Source organism: Amblyomma mixtum, chromosome 10 (genome assembly GCF_055824585.1).
Source record: "Amblyomma mixtum isolate Tamu chromosome 10, ASM5582458v1, whole genome shotgun sequence".
In the NCBI taxonomy this organism is placed as follows: domain Eukaryota; kingdom Metazoa; phylum Arthropoda; class Arachnida; order Ixodida; family Ixodidae; genus Amblyomma; species Amblyomma mixtum.
In genome coordinates this window covers 40,482,081-40,506,529 of record NC_143021.1, presented here as the reverse complement: position 1 = coordinate 40,506,529, position 24,449 = coordinate 40,482,081, and the positions used below count along the sequence as shown (strand labels likewise).

Sequence of the window (24,449 nt, the reverse complement as noted above, 5' to 3'; positions counted from 1 at the left end):
AACGCCAGCTAGCAACAAAATACGCTAAGAAATCGAAGACATCCGGCTCACCAGCAAAGTTACGAGCGAACGTTTGCCCACGCTAGGGCAGGGGGAAAACTCCGAGGCTGGATAGGACGAGCTATGGAAGGACGTTCCCCCCCCCCCCCCCCCCCCCCCCCACGAGGCTTCGCCATTCACCCCGTTGACGAAGAGCGGAGCATCCAGCGTGAACGTCAGTGTGCTTCCCTGTTCCCGAGCCAAAGAGGGCCGTCTGCCCTGCGCGCGCACGCAGCAAACACGCCATCCGTGGCGCTCGTGTCGTTGCAATGCCGGCGCCCTCTCTTGTTAGTTAAAGTAACTAACACGACTAAGAAGGTGCATTGTGGGGAAGCGAGCCAAAGGGGACGATTAAAGCGCATCCCCCACAGCACTCAACACAAGCATTTGTCAGAACTCCATTTAGGAAAACAGCATAGCTCGCTTGTACTGCACAGCTTTCCTGCTGTGCAGTACAAGCGAGCGTAACAGTGTAACACGTCTGTAGCGAATGCCTAGATGAATGCAGCGAATACTGAAACAGCAAAATGAGGCGTCAAGAAGTGTAAGCACTGTATGAAGACATTGCTATGCGTTGAAAGGTTCTGCTGGCAAACTGACCGAAAGTGACGGTCAAGCGCATTTTAGTCATCACCTGCGACATGATCAAAAACAAGGTTCAAGTAACAAGCGAGAGGAGGAATAACCGCGAACTTGGACGAGGCTGAAGAGCGAGAAGAGGACAGGACGAGCGGTAACTAGCTACTGAAGTTTATTGGGACATGTTGCAGCAAAGGTTGCATCTGCGCATAGCGTTACATTGCGAGAACTGAGATATTGACACGTGAAACACACGAGATAGTTGAGGACATACATCGAAACAAACAAAAAAATAGCAATGAGATGCCTGTCACAGGTTTAACAGAAATCGGGTCTCTTTATCTAAAAGCGCCGCGGAAGGCTCACTCACACACATATCAAGCCCAAGTTTGCGCATGTGTGCCGTTTCTAAAATCTCCCTTTCAAGCCTCGACCTGCCCCTTCCGATGATGCTGGCGTTGTTCAACTGTGGGTAGCAGCCATCGCATTCCCTGCAGTGTCTCGGCAGATTGGCGCCATTATAGGGTTTCAAGGACCGGTAGTGCTGTCGCAGCCTATCGCTGAGACATTGACTTGTCTGGCCAAAATATACTCTGCCGAATCGCAGCGGGAACTGGTATACGACATCAGTGGCACAGTTAACATATCGGTGTTCATGCTTCGTCGTGCACGCGACACTGCGCCTACCTTCCGCCACGCGCCTGCAGAGTTGAGATAGCTTGCAAGGGGCTGAAAAAACAATTTGAATGCCTTGCCTACCTGCCACCCTCTTGAGGTTATGCGCCATCTTGTGCACATAGGGCACAACTTAAAGCGGGCCTTTGTTCAGAGGGATCGCCTCCTCTCGATTACGCACCTTGTTCCGCAGATTCCACATCAGAGATTCCGCCACTGCTTGGAGAACGGGTGGTGGAAACTGCAGCAACTTATCCACTGGGCCCTGAAAACTGCCAGCAGCTTTGTGCTGGCTTGACTTCAAGAGAACTGACCTCATACAGGTCATGGCTGTGCCTCTCTTAATTAGTTCGGAGTGGCAGGAAGAGAAGGCCTTTTTTGAACGCGGCCTGTAGGCCCAGCACACGTGGTCATTGGCGCTAAAAGAAAGCTGCAAGTCTAAACGCTGCATGCACTGTTCTTGCTGCTTTTCAAGGGTGAAGTTTAAGGAGTGGAAACAATGCTTGGAAACCGCAAGTACGTCCCCTGCGACTGTGTCATGACGGGCTTCGTGGTCAACATTTAAAAGGACTAAGAAATCACCCACATGTCTGAAGACCGTCAGGCTGGAGCTTGCGATCAAACTTGGCAAGGTAAATTTCGCACCGGACTGGCGCAACACAGGATCCAGTGCTTTCTGGGTGTACAGGTTCCTTTCAAATTTAACAAGGGTTGCGCAGAGGTACCTTCGTAACTCTAAAAACCCGTCTCTGGAGACACCACAATGGTTTTGGAATGACACAACACCTGACAGGTCAATAAGCTCGCTGACTGCGGAGAAAAGTTTGTTGTGCGGAATGGAGTAAAAGAGCTCTTCAGTGTCTATTGAAATGCTGAAATTCGCGTCAATGACCTTCTCCTGCAGCAGAGCTGTCACGCTAGCCGAGCTCGCAACCTTGAACGGATCTACAGGACTGAGGTTGTTGAGGTGCTTCATGAGGTACCGTCTTTGTCAAAAGTAACCAGGCTGCATGGCTTCCTTCTAGCTTGTATAGTGGAGCCCTTGTGGCTCTCCTCAAGATCAAAAGGGGTTAGAATGTAAGAAGGCCCCCAGTCCTTACCTTTAACGACCATTTCAGCTTCAGGGAAAATGTAAGGGCTCCAGTGTATGAGCTAGAAGCAAACCTAGCAGCCTGGTTACTTTTCACAAAGACTGTACCTGCTTAGGACAGCCTACCAGCTGCCTTTCTCGGTGACAATGGTTCGTAGAGGGCACGAGTCTTTATGCGTCTTTGCAGAAAAGAATACAGACAGGGCGTCTGCCTTAATAGGTTCTGAAGGTCCATCTCCTCGAGCAGTTCAGTGCAGCTTGCTTGACCTTAGAGGGTTTTAATCTTGTCTCGTTGAAATTTTTTGTCGCTGCCTGCTGGGCCTTCTCGCGGAACACTCTGTGGAAGGACTGTGAAGCCGCCTTCCTTATCGGAGAGGAGCAATGTAAGCTCACCCCTGTGCAAATCTTCAGCGACTCTACCCAAGAGATCCTGGCTGTGCGATTTATGAGGAAAACACCTCATTACTACATCCACACCATCTAAATGGCAGCGCTCTTCCTTGGGTGCCTTGTCCGCTATGGAAGCACGCAGATAGAAGCACGAAGGAAATAGCCATAGGTTCTTGCTCGGCACTCAGTTGAAGTGATGAGGCTAGCACACAAACCACACTTGCTGCTGGACGGATAGTGACACAAAAAAGAGCCGAATGTAGGAGAAATAAGGTTCAACAAGGGGAAGGTTTGGGCCAGTTGGTCTGACATGTTGGAGAGGAGGAATAACCGCAAACTTGGACGAGGCTGAAGAGCGAGAAGAGGACAGGACGAGCGGTAACTAGCAACTGAAGCTTATTGGAAAAAAACATGTTGCAGCAAAGGTATTAAAAAAGACCTTGGTGTTAAAAAAGTTTTCAGATATGTGGATGATTTCTTAGTCCTTTTAAATGTTGACCACGAAGCCCGTCGTGACACAGTCGCGGGGGACGTACTTGCGGTTTTCAAGCATTGTTCCCATTCCTTAAACTTCACCCTTGAAAAGCAGCAATGACAGTGCATTCAGTTTTTAGACTTGCAGCTTTCTTTTAGCGCCAATGACCACGTGTGCTGGGCCTACAGGCCGCGTTCAAAAAAGGCCGTGTTGCCTTTCTCTTCCTGCCACTCCGAACTAATGACCTGTATGAGGTCAGTTCTCTTGAAGTCAGTCCAGCACAAAGCTGCTGGCAGTTTTCAGGGCCCAGTGGATAAGTTGCTGCAGTTTCCACCATCCGTTCTCCAAGCAGTGGCGGAATCTCTGATGTGGAATCTGCGGAACAAGGTGCGCGGTCAAGAGGAGGCGATCCCTCTGAACAAAGGCCCGTTTGAAGTTGTGCCCTATGTGCACAAGATGGCGCATAACCTCGAGAGGGTGGCAGGTAGGCAAGGCATTCAAATTGTTTTTTCAGCCCCTTGCAAGCTATCTCAACTCAGCAGGCGCGTGGCGGAAGGTAGGCGCAGTGTCGCGTGCACGACGAAGCATGAACACGTTTTGGCGGGCTAGTTGGTTAAGCATCTTGGATAAACAGCGCGAACAAAGGCGAGCACAAAAGACAAGGAAATGGACGACACAGCGTTAGTCAGCGCTGTGTCGTCCGTTTCCTTGTCTTTTGTGCTCGTCTTCGTTCGCGCTGTTTATCCAAGAAGCATGAACACCGATATGTTAACTGTGCCACTGATGTCGTATACCAGTTCCCGCTGCGATTTGGCAGAGTATACGTTGGCCAGACGGGTCAATGTCTCAACGATAGGCTGCGACAGCACTACCGGTCCTTGAAACCCTATAATGGCGCCAATCTGCCGAGACACTGCAGGGAATGCGATGGCTGCTACCCACAGTTGAACAACGCCACTATCATAGGGGCAGGTCAAGGCTTGAAAGGGAGATTTTAGAAACGGCACACATGCGCAAACTTGGGCTTGATATGTGTGTGGGTGAGCCTTCGGTGGCGCTTTTAGATAAAGAAGAAGAAGAAGACTTTATTTCCACCATGTACAGTACACAGATGGAGGACGACGGAAAAAAGCCGTCAATAGGCGGCTTGACGAGTCCGTCGCCCCTCTTAATGAGCAGCGTTTGGTCAACAGCAATCAATTCATACAGTCAAACAAAAGAAAATGAAAACACTTGATCAGTGCAGAACAGAAGCAAAACAGAGTGGTCCGAAAAATGAAATCCCAGGATAAGTAAAATCAGTTATTCATCCTCAGTAAACATAGAGCGAAGCTTAGCAGTGGAGCAAATAAATAAATCAAAGCTAGTAGACAGATAATGGTTTAACAATGATGGTAAAGAATAACATAGGCGTTCCATGCCAGAGTTCAAACGGGGTGCAACGATTTTCCAACATTCTCCATGTCTTGTAGCATAATATTGTTCATTCTTTTCTAAATATGCCAGAGTACGAAGGTTATGTATGTTATATCTTACTTCATATTTAAATCTAGTACTCAGACGGTAGAGATGTAGTTTATGAGCCGTAATGACATGCGCTCTATGAAAAAAACCTGCAGTTGTTGCATTATAACCAGCGTTGTACACATGAGGTAGGTATCGCTTCTGCATGACAAATTTTTTGTAGATTAGAGAATGTAGTTGTACCCCAGACAAGTTGGCAATAGTTAACATGTGAATAAAAGAGTGAATTATAAACCAATAGTTTAAGTTTTGTAGAAAGAATGTATCTGAGACGACCAATTACTCCAGTTATCCGAGCTAAATTAGTCTCTAGTAAGTTCACATGAGTTTCCCAGGACATGTGAGCAGTAAATGTCACACCAAGGCTTTTGAAATAGTCAACAATGTCAACAGGACGAGAGTTAAAAATAACATCGGCATGAGGAAGGAGTGGCTTATTCTTTGCCCGAAAGATAACAGCTTTTGTTTTATTTGCGTTAATTGTCATAGAATTATAGGACGAACATTGTTGTAGTTGAACTATTGTGTCATTGCAACTAGAGATAAGTTGATCGATATTATTACCAGAGAAAAGTATGCTGGTATCGTCTGCGTATATGATAAATTTGGCATCCTGGTTAATATTAACAATGTCATTTATATAATGTAGAAGAGCAAAGGCCCCAATATGCTGCCTTGTGGGACACCACAAGCCAGTGGTAGGACTTGTGATCGAGAGTTATTAATTTGAACTACTTGTCGCCGGTGGGACAAATATGACCGTAGTAAATGTAACGCTCATCCACGTACACCATAAATACCCAACTTATTCAATAAAACTTCATGATTGACCAAGTCAAAAGCCTTGGAGAAGTCAACAAATAAGCCAACCATGATTTTCTTGTTCTCTAATTATGTTAAAATATATTCTTTTTGGTGAAGCAAGGCTAATTCAGTTGACATATTCTTCCGGAAACCAAATTGGTAAGGTGTTAATACATTGGAGGTTTCGATGAAATTCAAAACCCTGCAATGAATTATTTTCTCGAAAGCCTTTGAAAAAATCGGCAATATAGATACAGGCCGATAATTGCCCAATTCGTTTCGATTCCCCTTTTTAAAGAGCACCACTACTTTGGCAACCTGCAACTTTACTGGGAATATAGACGTGGTTAAACACATATTAAAAATATTCGCAAGAACTGGCGCAATTACATCTGCGACGTATTTGACGGGTTTTATTTGAATTTCATCGATATCCCTGCTGCTGCTGTTGTTTAAACTTCTAATTGTTGAAATCACTTCCTGCACTGTGACTGGCTGTAAAAATAAAGTTCTATCATTCCTCCTGTTCATATATTGACATGCGTTGTGGGAACTACCTGGTGTACTCATATTTGTAAAAAAAGTGTTGAAAGCATCAGCCAGTTCCGCCCCTTGCAAGTCCTTGCCCTTAATAGTAAGTTTGGATATGCAGCTCCTGCTATTACCACGGCGTAGTAACATATTTAGTTTGTCCCAAAGCAGTGCGCTCGGTGCATTTTTGACATCCACAAAAGATGAGAAGTAATCTTTGCGCGCAATGCACAATTTCTTGGTTAGTTTGTTTCGATATTGATTGAAAATCGTCAAGTCATCAAGATTACGTGTGCGAAGAAATTTTCTGAACAGCCTGTCTTTTGTTCTCATTTGTGTGTAGAGTTCGTATGTTACCCATGGTTTCCGAATTTTCCTATTTCTTTGGCGCTTTTTTAGAGGAAAGTGAAGTTGGTAAAAACCTTTAAAGATATCTAAAAATGCATCATAAGCATTGTCAGCATCGACCAAAGTCAGGACCTTTCAACCAGTCTACTTGAATTAATTCTTTTCTGAATGCATCGAGAGCCGCGCCAGTAAAAAAGGCTGGTAAAGGTTTTCAGCAGGCGGATGTTTAGGAATGCTGGCAACATCTAGGCAAAAAAACACCGGAAGATGATCACTAATAGAACATGCTAATGCACCAGCTTTTACATCCGATAATACAAAATTTGTTATGAAGACATCCAATACTGACTGGCAATCAGTTGTTATTCTTGTTGGATTATTTATAACATTGTTAAACCCATTTGACAGCAGAATATTGGTAAAATTGGTACAAACAGGAGTATCAATACCCATATCAATGTTGTAATCACCTGCAGCTACCAACATGCACCTGCTTTCCACAACAAACGAAAGAAAGCTTTCATAAAATTCAAGAAATGTTGGAACATGCCTACTTGGCGGCCAATAACAAACTGATGAATACAGTACTTTATCCGCAAATAAAGATAGAACTTCGTAATCGGGAGTTACAATACTGAAAGCGTCTACTAGTTCGCAGTCCATTTGTTCTAAAGTTAGAACTGCAACACCACCACCGCGACCACAAGGTCGGTTGAGATAATGTGTATTATAGCCTTCCATTCTAAAAACGTCACTCTCATTTTTGCTCCATGTTTCACTGAACACGATAACTGAAAAATTGAAAGAAAATTGGCTAAAGAATTCATCTAACAGAAGTGCTTTGTTTCGGACAGATCTGGCGTTTAAATGCACAGATTTCAATGCATGACGTCCCAAATTAGATACCACATTGGTCAAGTCATCTGGTGAATAGAAATCGAGTTCATCCATCTCTAGCTTCTCTGTTCAGGAATGACACTGGCTGGGCGCATCATTTGGGCAGAAGGCGGTCGAGGTCATCACGGCTTCTAACGTGAATTGCGTTTGCACCATCAGACATTCTCAAAAGAACCTTTCCATGCGTATGCCACACGTACTTAAAACCAGCTTCTTTGGCCCAGTTCTTTGTTGCTTGTAGCAGGTCTCTGTTGTGACGGGTCAAGTTTTCCTAGATGAAGATGCGTGGATGGCTATCATTTAGCTTGCTCTTTTTACTTAACCAAGATTCCCTTGTCGACTGCCTTGTGAAACGGGCGATTATTCCGGGAATTTTGTCTTTCTGTGCGGGTAGCCTGTGTACCGGGGCAGTGTCATGCTCGACCAAACGTGGCGTTTCCAGCTGGTCTGCAACTCCGTTTAGCACATATGCAAGTTTTCCCCTTGCACGAGAGGCACCCCATGGATTTCTAAATTAAGCTGCCTATTTCGGAATTCAAGTTCGCTCACTTCCCGCCGAAGCTGAGCCTGAGCAGATTGGTTCTCATCCTGTTTCATCTCCAGTTCCTGCTTTCTAAGTACCTTAATTTCATTTTCCTGCTTGCAAATCGTTTTTTTTTTTCAGTTCCTCAAAAATGGCAGACATGTGCTTAACAGATTCCTCCATAGTTTCTACTCGAGCGGCGAGGGAAGGTAGGCATTCTAGCTTTAGATTAATAGATCCAAGGATAGCTTTTATATCCATGTCAGTCTTGTTTTCATCAGTGCTGCTACCACTTTGTACCGAGCTCCGGCAATTTTTGGCATCGCCATGTTTTCTTTGCAGCTTCGGGTTTTCCTTTGAATGACTTTTCAGCTATTCCCGCGCATTTTCCAAAATGGTATTCGTGCACACACTCAGAACAAGATACACGCCCCTCATTTTCATGGAATGCTTCATCACAAGTGAAGCAGACATGGGACATTGTTTCCACTACAGCAGAAAACCACAATAGGCCCGGCAATACAGCAAAATATACAAGTCCTTGGCAGCGACAGCAGCACAAGCACCACTACGCGTACATTTAATAGGGGGACAAACTAACCTGCACAGTTGACATAGCAGATCAAGAGATGTTCGCTGGATGCTGCTGTTGCTGCCAAATGACTGCCTCCCCGTGGGCTCTTGATTTATCCGTCTTGGATTCCTTCGTCAGGCGCGCAAGCGCAGTAGGGGCGTGCGGCGGTGATTGCTCCGGTTATCACAGCGGTGACTGTGTACGTAGCAGGGGCCTGGGCGTCACAAAGCTCTCGGGAGCGCTGTGCAGTTCGAGCGGTAGAAAAAGCCAGGCAAATCCGCAATCCGCAAATCCGCAATCGCTGCAAAAGAGACCAAAGAGACCCGGTTTCTGTTAAACCTGTGACGGGCATCTCATTGCTATTTTTTGTTTGTTTCGATGTATTTCCTCAACTATCTCGTGTGTTTCACGTGTCAATATCTCAGTTCTCGCAATGTAATGCTATGCGCAGATGCAACCTTTGCTGCAACATGTCTTTGTCCCAATAAACTTCAGTAGCTAGTTACCGCTCGTCCTGTCCTCTTCTCGCTCTTCAGCCTCGTCCAAGTTCGCGGTTATTCCTCCTCCTCTCCAACATGTCAGACCCACGGGCCCAAAGCTTCCCCTTGTTCAAGTAACAAGCGCAGTGTCGCCGCCGCTGTCACTGCACTTCGTGCAGCTATTGAACACCCTCTTAGCGCTGCTGCTGCGATTAGCATTGCACCCCTCGAAATGGCGGCTCTGTTTCCTTTAGTTCAACGCAATAAATCAAATGGCGGAAAGCTTCTGCGACCTGGTATAATGCCAATACAGGTGCAAAGTAAAGTCAGCTGTTTTGCAGACGACCCCACGAAGGACTACAACCAAGATGGCGGCTGGCTACTTGCGGTACACATCGTCCACGGCTTAAAGACACCGCCTGCAAGGCCATGACTCCACCGAAAAATGAAGCACATTCCCTAAGAACTCATTTCAGGATCAAAGAAAGCACGAGGTCACATCCTACTGGCCAGTAGTGCAACAAGACCGGGGACCGGCAAACGAGTAGACGCACACAGCGCTGTGTGCGTCTACTCGTTCGCTGCTCCCTGGTTTTGTTGCACTACTGGCCAGAAGTATCAAGCAACAAGCCCAAATTACAATGTTACTCAACATCCTTTCATTCAACATTTAGGCTGACTTTTGTGGCCATCATTTAGGATGCACTTTGTCTAAAAATTTTGCAGGCCAACCTAATAAAATCTGAAGCATTATATCAAGGTCAGATATGTACAGTACAGCTCAGAAATGAACGGCTTTGTGCAGGTACACGCAGTCCATAGTTACGCAAGGAGCACCGCAGATGCGCCAGAGCTATCGAGTGGTGCCAGGTCACTGATTTCTTCTCCGCTAATGGGCTGAACTACATGTGGCTCTCCGAAGTCACCGAAGCGCTGCTGCCATTGACCACTACCCGAGCTTCAATCCCAGAATCGAGGTGAACCGTGACCAACTTTCGTCGCTGCGCCTGTTTCCTCGAAAGGCTCAAGCAGCGCTAACAAGCGCAGCTGCCCAATCGAAGTGGCGTTTGCTTTCGACGCAGTTAGACGCGGCTATTGCGCCTAGTGATTACCGGCCGAATCTCCGATGGACGCTGATTCCAAATGGCAGTCTGAATGCGACACGCGAAGAAAACATGCTTGCAGAGCAGCAGTTCGTCTACATACACCTCAATCATGGCGGCCGGCAGCTGTGTGCCAGTGCATACCACCCTTTGGTTTGTTCATAGGAGGTTGTGGCCAAGTACTGCACCATGGTGGCCAAATACTTCTCTGGTGATGAGGGAGTGCGTTGTCGGTTCTGGTCACCGAGATCAGGCTGCATCCCAGGCCTGGTTATGCAATTGCCTTGACACATGGAGTTTTTTTTTTTTTTTTATTGAGACCTGGTGAAGAATTGCGCAGCACCGGGATTCAAGCCCCGGTCCTCTTGATCGCGAGACGGACGCTCTACCTCTACGCCATTGCTGCATCTTCATCGTTTTCTTAGCTTTCCAAAAAGGTGCAACTAGGAAGTCCTCATGCCAGGAGCGTCGAGATATGCAGCATGCTCCAATGGAGATTTGCTTTTGCTCGTTCATCAGCGGCTTGATCCAGAAGGAAATTATAGGTGTACAAACAGAGTAGCAATGCTCATGTGATCTGCGCATATTTTGTGGCTCTGCCCGACAGCCGTGACCAATGGATGTGCAGTGGCATGGCTGGCTCAGCATGCATCATGCCCTGTAATGCGGCCACCCGTCCGCCCTTCTCTGCCTCAGAAAATACTTGGGCAGCACCACGCGATATCAGCCTAGATCCCTCTTGTGCCGGTATGGTCCCCCCATTTCCCTGCCCCCCCCCCCATCGCCTGTTGCTCACAGCACAGTGGGCATGACATCACATGGTGAGTGGCCTCTCTCGACCAGTCATTAATTGCGTAATTTATATCTTTGTTTCCGTGAGTGTCGTCCGTTGTTGGTCGTTTTGGCGCTTTATGTGTTGCATAGGCGCATTGCAATCGCGCATGCGTTCCACACTGCACAATGCGGTGCAGTGCACGCGTGTGTTTGATGCCGCGTTTTGGCCTATATAAAGGCCCGGCAGAACACATTTGGTGGTGGTTGTACGCATTCGCGAAGCATCATTTAAGCATGTGCGGTGCTCGACTACGTGATATGCGCGAATTTGTCAGCATGTATTCTAGCCCTGTAAATAAGTTTTCCTTATAAATATAGCACTTCGTGGGTTTACATGTGTGCGTTTATTTGTCTGTTAAGTAATCCTTGAGTTTCTAATAGTTGTGACAGTGGGCAGGTTGCTGTCAGTGCGGTTGCCACGGTCAGAAGATTATGACAGCGTCACAAGGCCACGTGCCGTCAATCGGGGTGGCCCATTAGGGCACTTGTGATGGTGCCACAGGGCCACATGACCTCTCGACCAATCAGTGAATTTTGGTACAGGCATCAGCGGTTTGGTTTGACAAGTCTGCGCTGTCGCATTAATAGTTTCCCTAAGGTGCGGTGCAATGGCAGAGATGACGACTAGGTCGATGGCTGACCACGATAGCTAGGATCGTGGCTGGCCCGACACACCGACATCGTGCAGCGCAGTGTGCCCTCCTGTAGCCTGTTTCAAGTGTTGTTAGTCCTTCGTTACTGAAAAGCAGGTTGTTTTCTCTTTTTTGTTTTAATTTTGCCTCACAGCCACGGCAAATGGTACATTTTCTCTAAAGTGGCGATGTCGCATCAGCAGCGATAGCCACACCGGTGCACTCACTGAGGTGAAGGCAGTGAGAGCTTGTCTCATTTGCTCATCACGCATGTAGTTCCAGACAATGAGCGAAGTTTGATGTAGATGCAGAGACGAGCTACGAGGCAGGTAGAAAAAACAAAAAAAAGCCCAGGTGATCATATGATGTGATGCGACAAATCTGCGTTAGCTGTATTGGTGGTACATACAGGCTGTACATTGATCGCCTTACCAGTGAATTTGATTTCGCCACCTGCTTCGGTTGCATGGAGGTGAGGGGGTGAGACCACTGATCTCCACCAGGGTGAGGAAAGCACGATCAACTTCCATCCCGGCTAATTGGAGAAACTTCCGCCAAGGGAGTGACACTCTCATAGAGCCAATGGGGACGTTTTTTTCAAAGGCAATGGTGGCGGCACCTGGGAGAGGCGGTAAACGCAGTCAGTCCAGAAATCCAATATGGTGGCGCGCATTTAGGCGGCTGGTTGCGGCCGGTTGCTCGCGCGTTCGTGATGCTGGCGGCCGCTAGCTCGATCCAAGCTTTGTAAATACTGGTGATTAACTGCTCCCGCGCTGCATTCACGCTTGATTTCTTTAGTATTTATGGAATCTGCTCACTCGCTTTTGTATTTCGATGTGTCTGTTGATGTAGCATAGTGTATGGTGGCGAGCGGCGCGACTGCTTAGCAGCTGCTTAAGGCGCTCGCTTGAGAACGAAAAGCGCAAATGGTTTTGTACAAGGAACAATTTTTTAAAAGAACATCAGCAGTGACAAACTATGTTCAAAAAGTGATTTTAGGCATCAGTGGCATTGCAGTATCAGTAGCAGGCATCCTAAAAATCAAAATTAAACACCATTATGTAAACCTAGAAGACATGAGCACATAGAGAATATATAGAGGATAAAAAAAACGGTATCAAGGTAGGTACAGTATACACAATCAAATGCTACATGATCCAATATAGGTTTGTACACGACTTTGTAAGAGATTCTGGTAAATAGCAGGGAAGTAAAACATCTGACATGTATTGAAATGCACCAGTCTGTGGCTATGAATAAACACACGCAGAGAAAGGCAGCGAAAATTTTCAACCTTTGACTCGTGCAGAATAAATCACAGTGCATTGGGCTAGGGACAACATAATATGCTGCAGTGCTAGTGCTTATTATAAAGATTAAAAAAAAAAGCTCACTGTGTGACTCGACATGACGCCAATGACGCTGCTGCAGTGCAAATGTTGCCGACGTCACCGTTTTCGCCTGCGCGGCTGTCCGGGCGTCGTCTTCTTGTCGTCTGCTGCCGCGTTACCCGCGGCGTCATCTTCGCAACTAATTTCTATAATATCTTATCTTTAATACCTATGGCTGGTCATAATTTAATTCATAAGCATGCTTTTTTTATTGATAGTGGTCGAAAAATTTCGCTTTTATTAAGATTAACTGCAGCCGCATTTACTGCCGATACCAGGATCGTGGCAATCGTTTCGACCGTGGCGGCACCCTCGGCACGAACGCGCAACTTGCAACATGCCACAGCCTTGCTTCCGCTGAAACTGTAGCTGTGCACACCACGTGTTGTGAACGTAACTGAAGGCGCTGGCGTCTGTAGTAAAGAAGCCGCTAGATGATTCTGGAAGGAGAAAAGGTGTCTCCCTTTTGAATTTCCGTTCCAACTGCCATGCAGCCTTTGCATGTTTCACGAACTCCGTCAGTATCTTGGGTGCTGTCGCCTCCTTTGCGGCGTTGGTCACAGCCACTTTGGCGTCGTGTTCCTTCATGTGTTAGTGATGTCGGTGCTGCGACAACTATGGTGGTGTTTGATTTTGTGCTCATGACCTTTGTAGCTGTGAAGAGTGCTGCAAGACTCGCATTAATATGGTGGAAACTGCTACCTGCGCTCGCTTTCTCGAAATCCACCGCTCATTTCAACACCGTGAATCATGAATGATTTAGTCGACACATCGTGGGAGCCGATCATGCAACTGCGTGTTAACTGAATTTTTATTGGTGTTGCATTTATCAGCATGGACAATGAAGGCCATTGCATGATAGTGGTTTGCTTTCATGCGTGTACACAAAATGCTAAGCAGTATTTTTGCAATTATCTGCTATATTGTAAGGCACATTGGGCATGCATTAAATTGTGAGCACTCGTTATGCACAGGCTGATCTGTCTGTATTGCGTGAACAATATGCAGGAATGATCGCATATGTATTGCGTGAATGATGCACGAAATGATGTACTGAAAATGTCAACTGAGCTGTTTGAGATAAACACCTCTGGGGCGTTGACACACATTATCTGTATTGCACGGAATGCTGTGGCGTAGACATATAGTGTATTTTGAGAAATATCTCTTTTAGACTGAAAGTAACGACAAGGATATATGTGTCAATAAAACCATGAAAAATACGTTCTCTGTTCTCCATATATTGACCCAGGGCTGCAGTTACCATCGCTGACCAGCAGCGCAATCAATTTTAACATGCCACAACAGCAGAGAAAGGACTGTACGAAAGCACAACTAAAGCATGGCGTGCGATTGCGCGCAGCGGGACAATGCATCTGCCCACCTCCCCTAGGGGGGCCCAATTTTGGACCAGTCCGCGTGTGGAGCAGTTGCCATGCGAACCCCCTGTGCCCATCGTCAGTTGTCGTGGAAATCACTCGTACGACATTCGCTATGAATGCCACTGAAGGAGGATTGGCGCTACCGTCATAACGGATGGTGCATGAGTTGTCTCCATGACAACAGACGATGGAAACATGTGGATCTGGGTGGTGTTCACATGGCATCTGCTTTACGCGTGCACTGGTCCAAAATCAGACCCGCTAGGGGAGGTGGGCGAATGTATAGTTCTTGATCTGCTGCGGTCGTGCGCCGTGCTTTAGTTGAGTTTTCGTACACCCTTTCTTTACTGTTGTGGCATGTTAAAATTGGTTGCGCTGCTGGCAAACAACGGTAACCACAGTGCTGGGCCAACGTATCGAGAACAGAGAACTTATTTTTCATGGTTTTATTGACACATAAATCTTTCCATTTACTTTCAGCCTAAAAGAGGGATTTCTCAAAATATACTATATGTCTACGTTACACCATTCTGTGCAGTACAGATAATGCGTGTTGACACACCAGAGATGTAAAGTTTATCTCAAATGTTACAGGTGACATTTTCATTTCTTACATATCAGTCGCACAATACAGTTATAGGATCAGTCTGTGCACAACGAGTTCACGCAATTTAATGCATGCACGATGTTCCTTACAATCATAGATAATTGCAAAAATGTTGAGTATTTATGCAAATACTTGAAACCTAATCATTATCATGCAACGGCCTTCATTGTCCTTGCTGATATATGTGACACCAATAAAATTAAGTTAACATACAGTTGCATAATCAGTTTCCACGATGTGCTGACTCTTTGCAGATGAAACCCAATGACTGCATTGTCAACGGCAGTGACTGAATCATGGTTCATGATCCACAGTGCTGAAGTGAGCAGTGGCTCCCGAGAGAGCGAGCACAGGTAGCAGTTCCCGTCGTGTCCCTGCGGGTCTCGCTGCACTCTTCACAGTCTCGAAAGTCACGGGCACAAATCCAAACACCACCGCAGTTGTCACAGCCCCAACATCATTGACGTATGAAGGAACACGACGCCAAAGTGGCTGTGACTGGCGCCGCGAAGCAGGCGACAGTGCTCGAAGTAACGTTGCTGACAGAGTTCGCGAAACACGCAGAAGATGCGTGGCAGTTGCAAAGGCCCTAACCGATGGTCAGTATACAGTCAGGCTGCAAAAAACTGCGTAAATGCTCCGAAAACAGCAAAATTCAATTTCTTTAACACCACACTTACAAATCTAAAAAAATTTTGGAACATTGTAAAGAGCTCTAACGATCGAACAGTCACCCTGGTTGACGAATCTGGCAAACAGGTCCCTGAAAATTTATCTGCTGCCTTATTGAATAACACCTTTTCTCTCTTGTTCACTAGTCTATCAGCCACTCAATGCCTGCTTTTCCCTCATGCTCACTTTTCCGCAATGGACCCCATTGCCTTTGATCCCGCCGGAATCGGAGCCATCATTAATCAACAATCATCGTCATGTGGTGCCGATGGAATCACATCAAAACTCCTTCAGAACACTACTGAATACTGCTCTATTTTATTAAGCTTCATTTTTGGAAAACAGGGAAAGTTGTTCCTATTTACAAATCTGGCCACTCACACAAACCGTCTATCACCCCATTTCCTTGACATTAATACCCTGCAAATTACTTGAGCACATAAACTTCACCAACCTTGTCAACTTTCTCGAATCAAACCAGTTTTTTCATCCCTCCCAGCATGGAGTCTGAAAATTATACTCATGCAAAACACAGCTACTTGTGTTCACCAATGATCTACATTCATTTTTAGACTCAGAGTTCATTACTGATTGTGCGTTTCTAGATTTTTCTGAGGCTTTTGATAAGGTTAATAATCAACTTCTTATACTAAAACTCAGTTGCCTTAAAGGTGCACTGAAGAGGAATCTTAACTCGTCTTTTTGCTGCGGGAACTCAATCTACACGTTCCGAGCATTCTTAGAAACTTCGACTTATTGCCCTGTGTGGCCGATTTCCCTAATTGAATTGAATTAATGTCCGGCTCCCGCCTTTACTTTTTGAATTCTCCCCGTACGGTGGGCGGAGTCGACCAACGTGTGGAGTGTCTTTCAGCCAGCTCCATGGAGGCTTTGCTTTCACTTTCATTTCATTTCATTTTAATACCTTAAAGACCCACTGGGGGTATTACATAAGGGGTGGGTACAAACAGTCAATTGAACAAGTGTTATGTTGAAAAATGGTTGGCAACAGCTTCGGCGAATATGGATGGGCATGAGATGGTAGCGATGTCATTATTTTGTTTTTTAGGTTTCCGTGAATAAATAGTTTCATTCGCAGATAATATAGCCACAAAATAAGCCCGCAGAAATAAACATACGCGCGGACTATTTGCTTCTACGGATTACTACGTATTACTCCGCCGATGGCAGAGCGGCAAGCCGCCACGGGACTGGCGGAAAGGCACTCCACGCGTTGGTCGACTCTGCCCACCGTACGGGGAGAATCCAAAAAGAAAGGCTGGTGCCGGACGTTAATTCGATTTAATTAGGGAAATCGGTCACACGGGGCAATAAGTCGGAAGTGTTGGGAATGTGTACATTGAGTTCCCGCGGCAAAAAGACGAGTTCAGATTCTCCTCTTCACTGCACCTTTAACATTGATCCTGTAGTACTTAACTGGACAATTGCATTTCTTCTAACTGCACCCAGTATGTCACAGCTAACGAGACTGACTCCCTTGAGGTACCCGTCCGATCAGGAGTGCCTCAGGGATCCATCTTGACTTGGTTGCTTTTTCTTATTTATTTTAATGACTTACCCAACTGTGTTTCTAGCTCTATTTATCTTTTTGCTGATGACTGTGTAACCTACCGTAAAATAACTAATGCTTCTGATGTGACTTTACTCCAGACTGACTTAAATAATATCGCTTCTTGGCACTCCTTTTGGCAGATGGAACTGAATGCTGTGAAATGCAACATTCTGCTGCTCTCTACATATGCTGCATTCTGTTCAACCAAACTGTTGTGTATTTGCAATGTGCCCGTGTGCTTTGGATACGTGCTGTTATTGATTCTTTTTTTTTTTCCGTTGTTGTTGCCTTTATTTTTTCCTCATCTTAATGAAATTGCTGAGTGTAATTCTGCCCCTCCCCTCGGCAATGATTTTGTAAGCCCTGAGGGCGAAATAAGTAAATAAAAACGGCCATGTGGGATAGAGAGAGAGCAAAAGGCATTTTCTTCTTTCAGAGCCCTCTTGCAGTCAGACCGTGTTCTTGACTACAGACGCCTTCACAACGGACCGTGTGCAGAGTTCCAATTAGCTGGGATGGAAGGGCCCTGCGCTTTCCTCCTGGCGTTTTGCGGGGATGTCGCTCGTGCGCAGCCAGTGCAGTGGTGTAAGGAGACCTCTCTCCGCCTGCGCAGCTCCTGCGGCTGGGCCAGCGCATCCTGGGCCGGCGGCTGTTCCGGGCCCTGATGCGGAGCACCTTCTATGGCCACTTCGTGGGGGGCGAGTCGGCGACGGCCATCCAGCCCCTGCTGGAGCGCCTGCGCTCTTTTGGAGTCAAGTCCATACTGGACTACAGCGCCGAGGAGGACCTCTCCGAGCAGGAGGCCAGGGAGGCCGAGATGGCGTACGTGGCTCTCTTTTATTTGTTGGCAGCTGCAACAAGGCCTGTCGTTATTGGGGGAGACTTTCCCAAGTAGCAGCGCCCATTGGAAGGGACCTCTGCTCTAGTGAGCAGCTGAAATCACACGGAAATTTGTGCACGGAGTTCAGATCAGTAAGGCCTTCTTGATATTCTGAGAAAAGCGTACCGAAATCACGAGACAAGCAGCGCGAATGATTGAACGAGTTGGTTTGACATTGTGGCGAAACAATACCTCTTGCAAGTGTATGGCGAATAGATGCCTACGTTTCTAAAGATATTTACACATGCCTCTCAGTCCATGGTTTCCTTTCTGCCAATGGAAAAGCGTTTTTATTCAAGAAAACATGTTCTTGGGTCCCCTGGCACGACTATGGCTGCATCGTTACCTAGTGCCTACCTTGCACTTCAGAATTGTTCCGTTCCCGTCCATTATTCATTCATTTATTCAAAATTTTCCTAAAGGCCCTCACGGCTGAGTGAGGGAGAAACAGGCAGTCGGTTAAATATAGAAAGCAAACCACCACAAATAAACGAGAGAAACAAACAAGAACACATTATAGGGCATTGGAATAAACTCGCAAGTCATAATTCATCATTTGAGTGAAAATTAACAACAAAATACACACAAAAATGAGAAAAATTATCAAAGCAGCACACAGTGAAAAGTTATACCTGGCTATACAACTTTATTGAAACCACAGCATAAAAATGAAACAATTTGAATCATCATTAATAAAAATACAAGGCAAAAAGACCTAATGCATTGTTATGAAACAATGAACGCAAGAAACTAAGCGGCAGACATCAGTTTGAACAATTTATCCGAATCAGTGGCAGTCGCGACATGTGAAGGCAGAGCGTTCCAATGAGTTGTAGTGTGTGCTATGAATGAATGGGCTTAGGTAAATGAATGACATAACATGTGCGTAACTTTAAAAGGATGATTGCATCGGTCGAAAATGGAAGAAGGCAAACAAAAGAAGTCGTTATGAAGTGATAAGTAATGATGCAGTTTATGAAAAAGTGATAAACGTGCAACTTTACGGCAGAGACACAATTCATGAACACCTGCACGTTTCTTCAAGGCTGTGTTGCTGGTATGACGTGAGTAATCATTGTAAATGAAATTAACTGCATGGTTCTGCAATGATTCGGTGTTATCTATTAAATGTGCTTGATGAGAGTCCCAAATAGCCGAAGCATTTTCAATTTTAGGCCCGGTTAGTGTGGTAAAAGCGCATGTTCGGGGGCAGGAAGGAGCATGCTTTAAGTTGTGTTTTAGCACAAAAGGCGGCGTTCATCACCATCCGTGGCACGAAACTTGGATGATGGCAGAACACTGGTGTACGAGGTCACATCACATGTAAGCGAACTTGTATAGTCATGAATGAAGTAACATAACGTATGAAAGTCACGACTCTAGTCATAGTCATGCCTCATAGGCATTCTGCAGTGTACCGTATTTACTCGCATAATGATCTCACTCGCGTAATGATCGCACCTCGAACTTGCCGCTGCAATTCATCGACGATGTCAAGTCTAGCCGACGATGATCGTACTTGCTATCTGTCTGACAGATGGCACGTGCAGATGACCATCTTGCTCTGTCAGCATTGCTGCGGCAGCCGCCTGTTGGCTGACCTGCTGTCACATGGGCAGTCTAAATGCGGTTATGCTTAACCGCGGATACCAAACTTAACTGCGGTTATCTCGAATCACGGTTCGCCGTTGTCGCAAGTCTAGCCACCATTCTGGGTTGCGGTGCAACGAAGTGACGCGATGATCCGGCTAAACTTTATTGTTCTTGTAAATATTGAGTCCTGGGATATGAGTACGCCAAAAATGAATCCTCCTTGAGGATCTCTGGCCTGTACCGAGTTGCTGGTAGGAGTAATAACTGCGATACCAGCTAGTTCACGTTCGCAGCCGCGTAGTAGCTGCGGCCGTTGCAGCACGAATGACCTGATCTGCTTGCATGCCATCTCCGCTGCTAAGGCGTGGCTGAAAACGATCGTATATATTTCTTTTAATACGAAACAATTAGGTTGTCAGTAAGGCAGCATTATAAGTAGAACATTCATTATAGCGTTGGTCAGTTCAAAAGCGCCATCCACTGTGGCTTCGATACGAAACAAGTTAGGCCTAGCGACGACTAGGGAGTACAGAGCGCCGTCGTCCACCGCGCTCGCGGGCGGCATCATTGCGGTAAGCTCGCGGAATCTGGTGCTGCGAGTGTTCCGAATTTGTTGCCTACTTTAACGATGCGGCAGGGACCGGACATTTTTCGGCTTAACGGTGGTAAAATGCGTAGCTTGAGCGCCGCGGGACGTTGCTGTTGTACTCTGTTGCTGTGCCATCGGACGAGATCGAAGGCTGCATAAAAGCGCTGTCGCGCAGCACTATACACTAAAGCACTTGCTGCTGGGCTAGTTGGTTTTGGTTCATATTTGAATAGGTTTTAGGCGCAAAAAACAGACGAGACACATAGGAAGGTAACAGGACGAAGCACCATGCACAAAAAACAGACGAGACACATAGGATGGCACTTCGTCCTGTTACCTTCCTATGTGTCTCGTCTGTTTTTTGCGCCTAAAACCTATTCAAATAAGCACTATACACACTGCCTATTATGATGCGTTGCTCTTGGAACGTGATTTAATGCGAAGAAAGTGCGTTCTTGAAGCACGCCAGCTCGTGCGCGTTTCGCACTCTATCTTCTCGGTTAACGACGTAAGCCGAGATCGCCGAGCTCGGTTCGCGATAACCGCGTTTAGCGGCGTAACCGCGGATAGCACGCCCGAGTGACAAGGGTAGTCTGACCTGCAACTTAATTGCGTTTTCGGGGCTGAAAAATTTTTTGTTAAAAATTTACTCCGTGTAATGATCACAGCCCTAAATTTGCGTCAATTTTAAAAAAAAAAAAAAAGAGTGAGATTATTATGCAAGTAAATACGGTAGCATGACTCAGAACTTTACAACTAACGTAATGTAAGGGGTATTGAACAAAGTATGCATAGTCATGACTTCAGTCATCCTGCAACATAGCATGACTCAGCACTTTAATGTTTTTCCACTCTCATAAGTGAGCACCCGACTGTTTCTTTGCCATCTCACTCTTGTTGACCACCAGCTGAGTGAGTGAGGAAGTCACTGAAAGGATTGTTTTTCTTGACATCTTCATTCTCCCGATGCGCTGGCCGCTGCCATTTGCCAAAAGCCTACTGCGGGCGTGAACTCTGCCCACCCCGCTGGCCAGCCTGCATTCTTCTGAGCAGAAGAAAGCCCGCTTCGACAACTGGCGCAGAGCAGCTCTCTGCAGCCTGTGCATGCAGCCCCGCTTGTCTGCAACAGCCTGGAGTTGTGTTCAGGGTCCGCTGCAACAACTGTGCTGTGAGTCGGGCAGTTTTAAAAGCGGAATAAGAGAACTCCATCAACCCTTGCGGAACATGCGATTGGGATCACGATTGCTTTTAGAATCGTTTTACACCCAGACTGTTAACGGGACGAGTGGCAATCTCCTCTATGCCCACTCCACTCGGAACCTTTTGCCTCTCCTAGGTGAGCACCGCTTCATGTTTAAGCTCGGTCAAACGAGATTTCTACAGTGAAATCTGAATAACTGGGACTTCCTGATAATCGTCTGAAAGTTGTAAAATGATCCCCTAGAAGAAGCACGCAAGCTGCTGTGTGTTGGGAGATCCATCGTAGGTAACTAAGTGAGCTTGAAGGGTCCAAGCAAATTGTTCCAGTGTGGGTCACCCATCAAGGTGACGTTGTCAGCAGCAGCAGCCTGGCCACGCCTACTGCAGGACAAAAGCCTGCCTCTCCAGTTGACCCTGTCCTTCTTAACTTTCTGCCGTCCCCTGCTACGTCTCCTGGAATCCACTCCGTCACCTTCGCATTGCGTGCCCTGCCCTGGCCCACTTCTTCCTCTGGATTTCAGCCAGGATGCTATTAATGCCCTTGTTTGCTCCCTCACCCACTCCGCCCTCTTCCTGTCTCTTGACGTTACATCTATAATTTTCCTTTCCATTGCTCGTTGTGTTGTCCTCAATTTAACTTGAGCCCCTCTCAGTAGCCGCCATGTTTCTGCCCTTGACGAGTACTGGTGAGATACAGGTGTTATGTACTTTGTTCTTGAGTGATATTGTTAAAGTGCCATTTGATCTCAGAGCACCAGCCAAATGGGCTACACCCCATTCTTATTATTTTAGTTATTTCAATCTCGTTATCCCGATCTGCAGTCACTAAGTTGATGTATTCTGTTACCGCTTCCAGCCCCTTGCTACTAATTGCAAACTGCTGTTCCCTTGCTAGACTGTTGAACATTACTTTGGTTTTCTGCATATCAGTTTTAAGACCCACCATTCTGCTTTGCCAGTCTAAGCCTTCAGTCATGTTTTGCGATTTATCCACTGAGTGACTTAGCTAGGCAATGTCATCAGTGAATCGCAGAATACTGAAATTTCTCCATTAGCCTCAACTGTTCCCAGTCCAGGTCTCTGAAATCTTCCTGACTGATAGCACGAATATGGTTTTTCGTGGAGTAGCCTTTATGAAAGCCTGCATGGTCATTTGGTTGATTGAAGTCTAAGGTTGTCCTGATTTTATTACAGTAAAACCCCGCTATTACAATCCCGGCTGCTAGGTTTTCATGGGCCAGCCCCATAAAAGCTGCCATGCAGTGCAAATGAAACTATGCCATGGCAAACGCCACGCGGGGAGCGCTGCATGTGACGCAGTTGCACGGCCCCGAGGCATGTTTCTGTCATCTGCGCTTTCCGTGTCACCTGAAGATTCAAAATGTAATTTCAACATTCCGATAGACGAGGATTGTGTGGGATTAAAGCGGCTGCTGCAAAAACAGGGGAGGACCGCGCGCGTGCCCAAACCCCACCGGCCTCGTGCGCCCTTCTACCAACTGTGGCTCAGGCAGAGCCATTGTAGGGCTTCTGGGGCTCTCCTCCATGCATGCAAACGAGGGACATACAGCTTTCAGAGAACCATGTCAGTGATGTGATTGCTGTGCCACAGGGCAAATCCTGCTACATGCTGCCACATTACGACAAACTACAAGTATTTGTTTACGAACAAAATTCTTGGGAGTTGAAAGTGTCCCCTCTACGGCTGCGCCAGTTGAAATCCTCTCTTGAGGTCTCGTAGAGGGGAATTGCTGTTGAAGATGATTGTTGTAGGATTCTTGACGCCTTGAAGATTCGAATTGCTCAATCACATTGCAAGAGGACACTTCTGAAGAGGTTGACTTTTTATAACAATTAAAAGCACAAAGGGAGATACAAGCAAGGAGAAAACATATTTACACTTGACGGACTCGATGTGACGAAAGCAGCCCTCGGTCCTGCCGAAACAGCGGGTTTTAAACCCTATGTCCCCGCCCTCGGTGGGAGGAATAACCAATCAGGTACTGTACAAACATCCACCCAATAACTTATTGGGGAAAGGAAAACACAACCAATCAATGATTGGGGAAAGAAGGTAGCTCATCGCGACACCGTACACATATCGTATGTACACTTTCCACCATCACGATTTTGCTTTCCTGCTGCGAGCTTCGCGAACACTCTCACTTTCCCATGATGCAGATTACTTCAACGTCCGGTTGACCCAAGTTCCAGGAAAGCCACTTCAACCCACCTGTTTCTCATCGTCGCTCCTCATGCCTGCAGCTAGCGTGACAATATGTCAAAGCACGCCGCTGCAGGCATGGCACAAAAGCCACGCACTGTGACGCGGGTCAGCCTCACCGTAAACACGTGCACACAGTATGCGACCTAACGACTCCGTCCATGAGGGGAGTTTGACGTCTCCCGTAAACCCCCGCCATTCGGCGCCCCCCTTCTCCCGCTGGGTTGCTGACCCCTTTCTGTGCGGTTGTGCGGAGGGCCCAAGAAAAAGGACGTAATGGGCATTCCACTAACGCGACCGGATGCGGTAAACAAAATACAGCACCGCGAACTTCACTTTGGGCATTGCGTGTTATCCTACCTCTGTGTTAGGTATTACTAGCCGAAAATGCAGTTTGTACGAGAATCCTTCAATCAGTCTGTAGTGTATACAGTATTGCGCGTTTTTATCGCGAATATTTTGAAAAAATTTCCCGCCTTAACCGCTAGCTTGTTTGCGGTGAAACTGCACACAGAGCTTGCGTATTATGTTAATTTTTGTATCGTAGCATGTTATACAACGGTACTTACTTAGTTGAGCCATGCATGGTAGAGATGCATGGTAGAGAGCCATGCATGGTAGAGATGCATGGTAGAGAATTTCACCGCAAACAAGCTAGCGGTTGAGGTGGGAAAATTTTTTTAAATATTCACGATAAAAACGCACAATACTATATACGAGGGCGGGCATCATACTGACCAGGCATGTTGTCACCCCATGTAAGTGGAATAGGCCTGCAGCACGCACCCTGATCATCCCGTGGTTTCGAGTGCATGCCGAAAATGCGCATGGCAGAAACTTT

General features: G+C 46.5%; 1 protein-coding gene across 3 annotated transcripts in view; it reads left to right on the top strand.

The window, feature by feature from the left end:
- Positions 1–24,449, top strand: part of slgA (proline dehydrogenase slgA) — a 228,041-nt gene that overhangs the window by 98,229 nt on the left and 105,363 nt on the right. For all 3 annotated transcript variants that reach the window (XM_089563346.1, XM_089563345.1, XM_089563347.1), the window contains exon 2: positions 17,736–17,944. In XM_089563346.1, the coding sequence (XP_089419472.1) occupies positions 17,736–17,944 (209 nt within the window). The remainder of the gene's footprint in view (positions 1–17,735; positions 17,945–24,449) is intronic.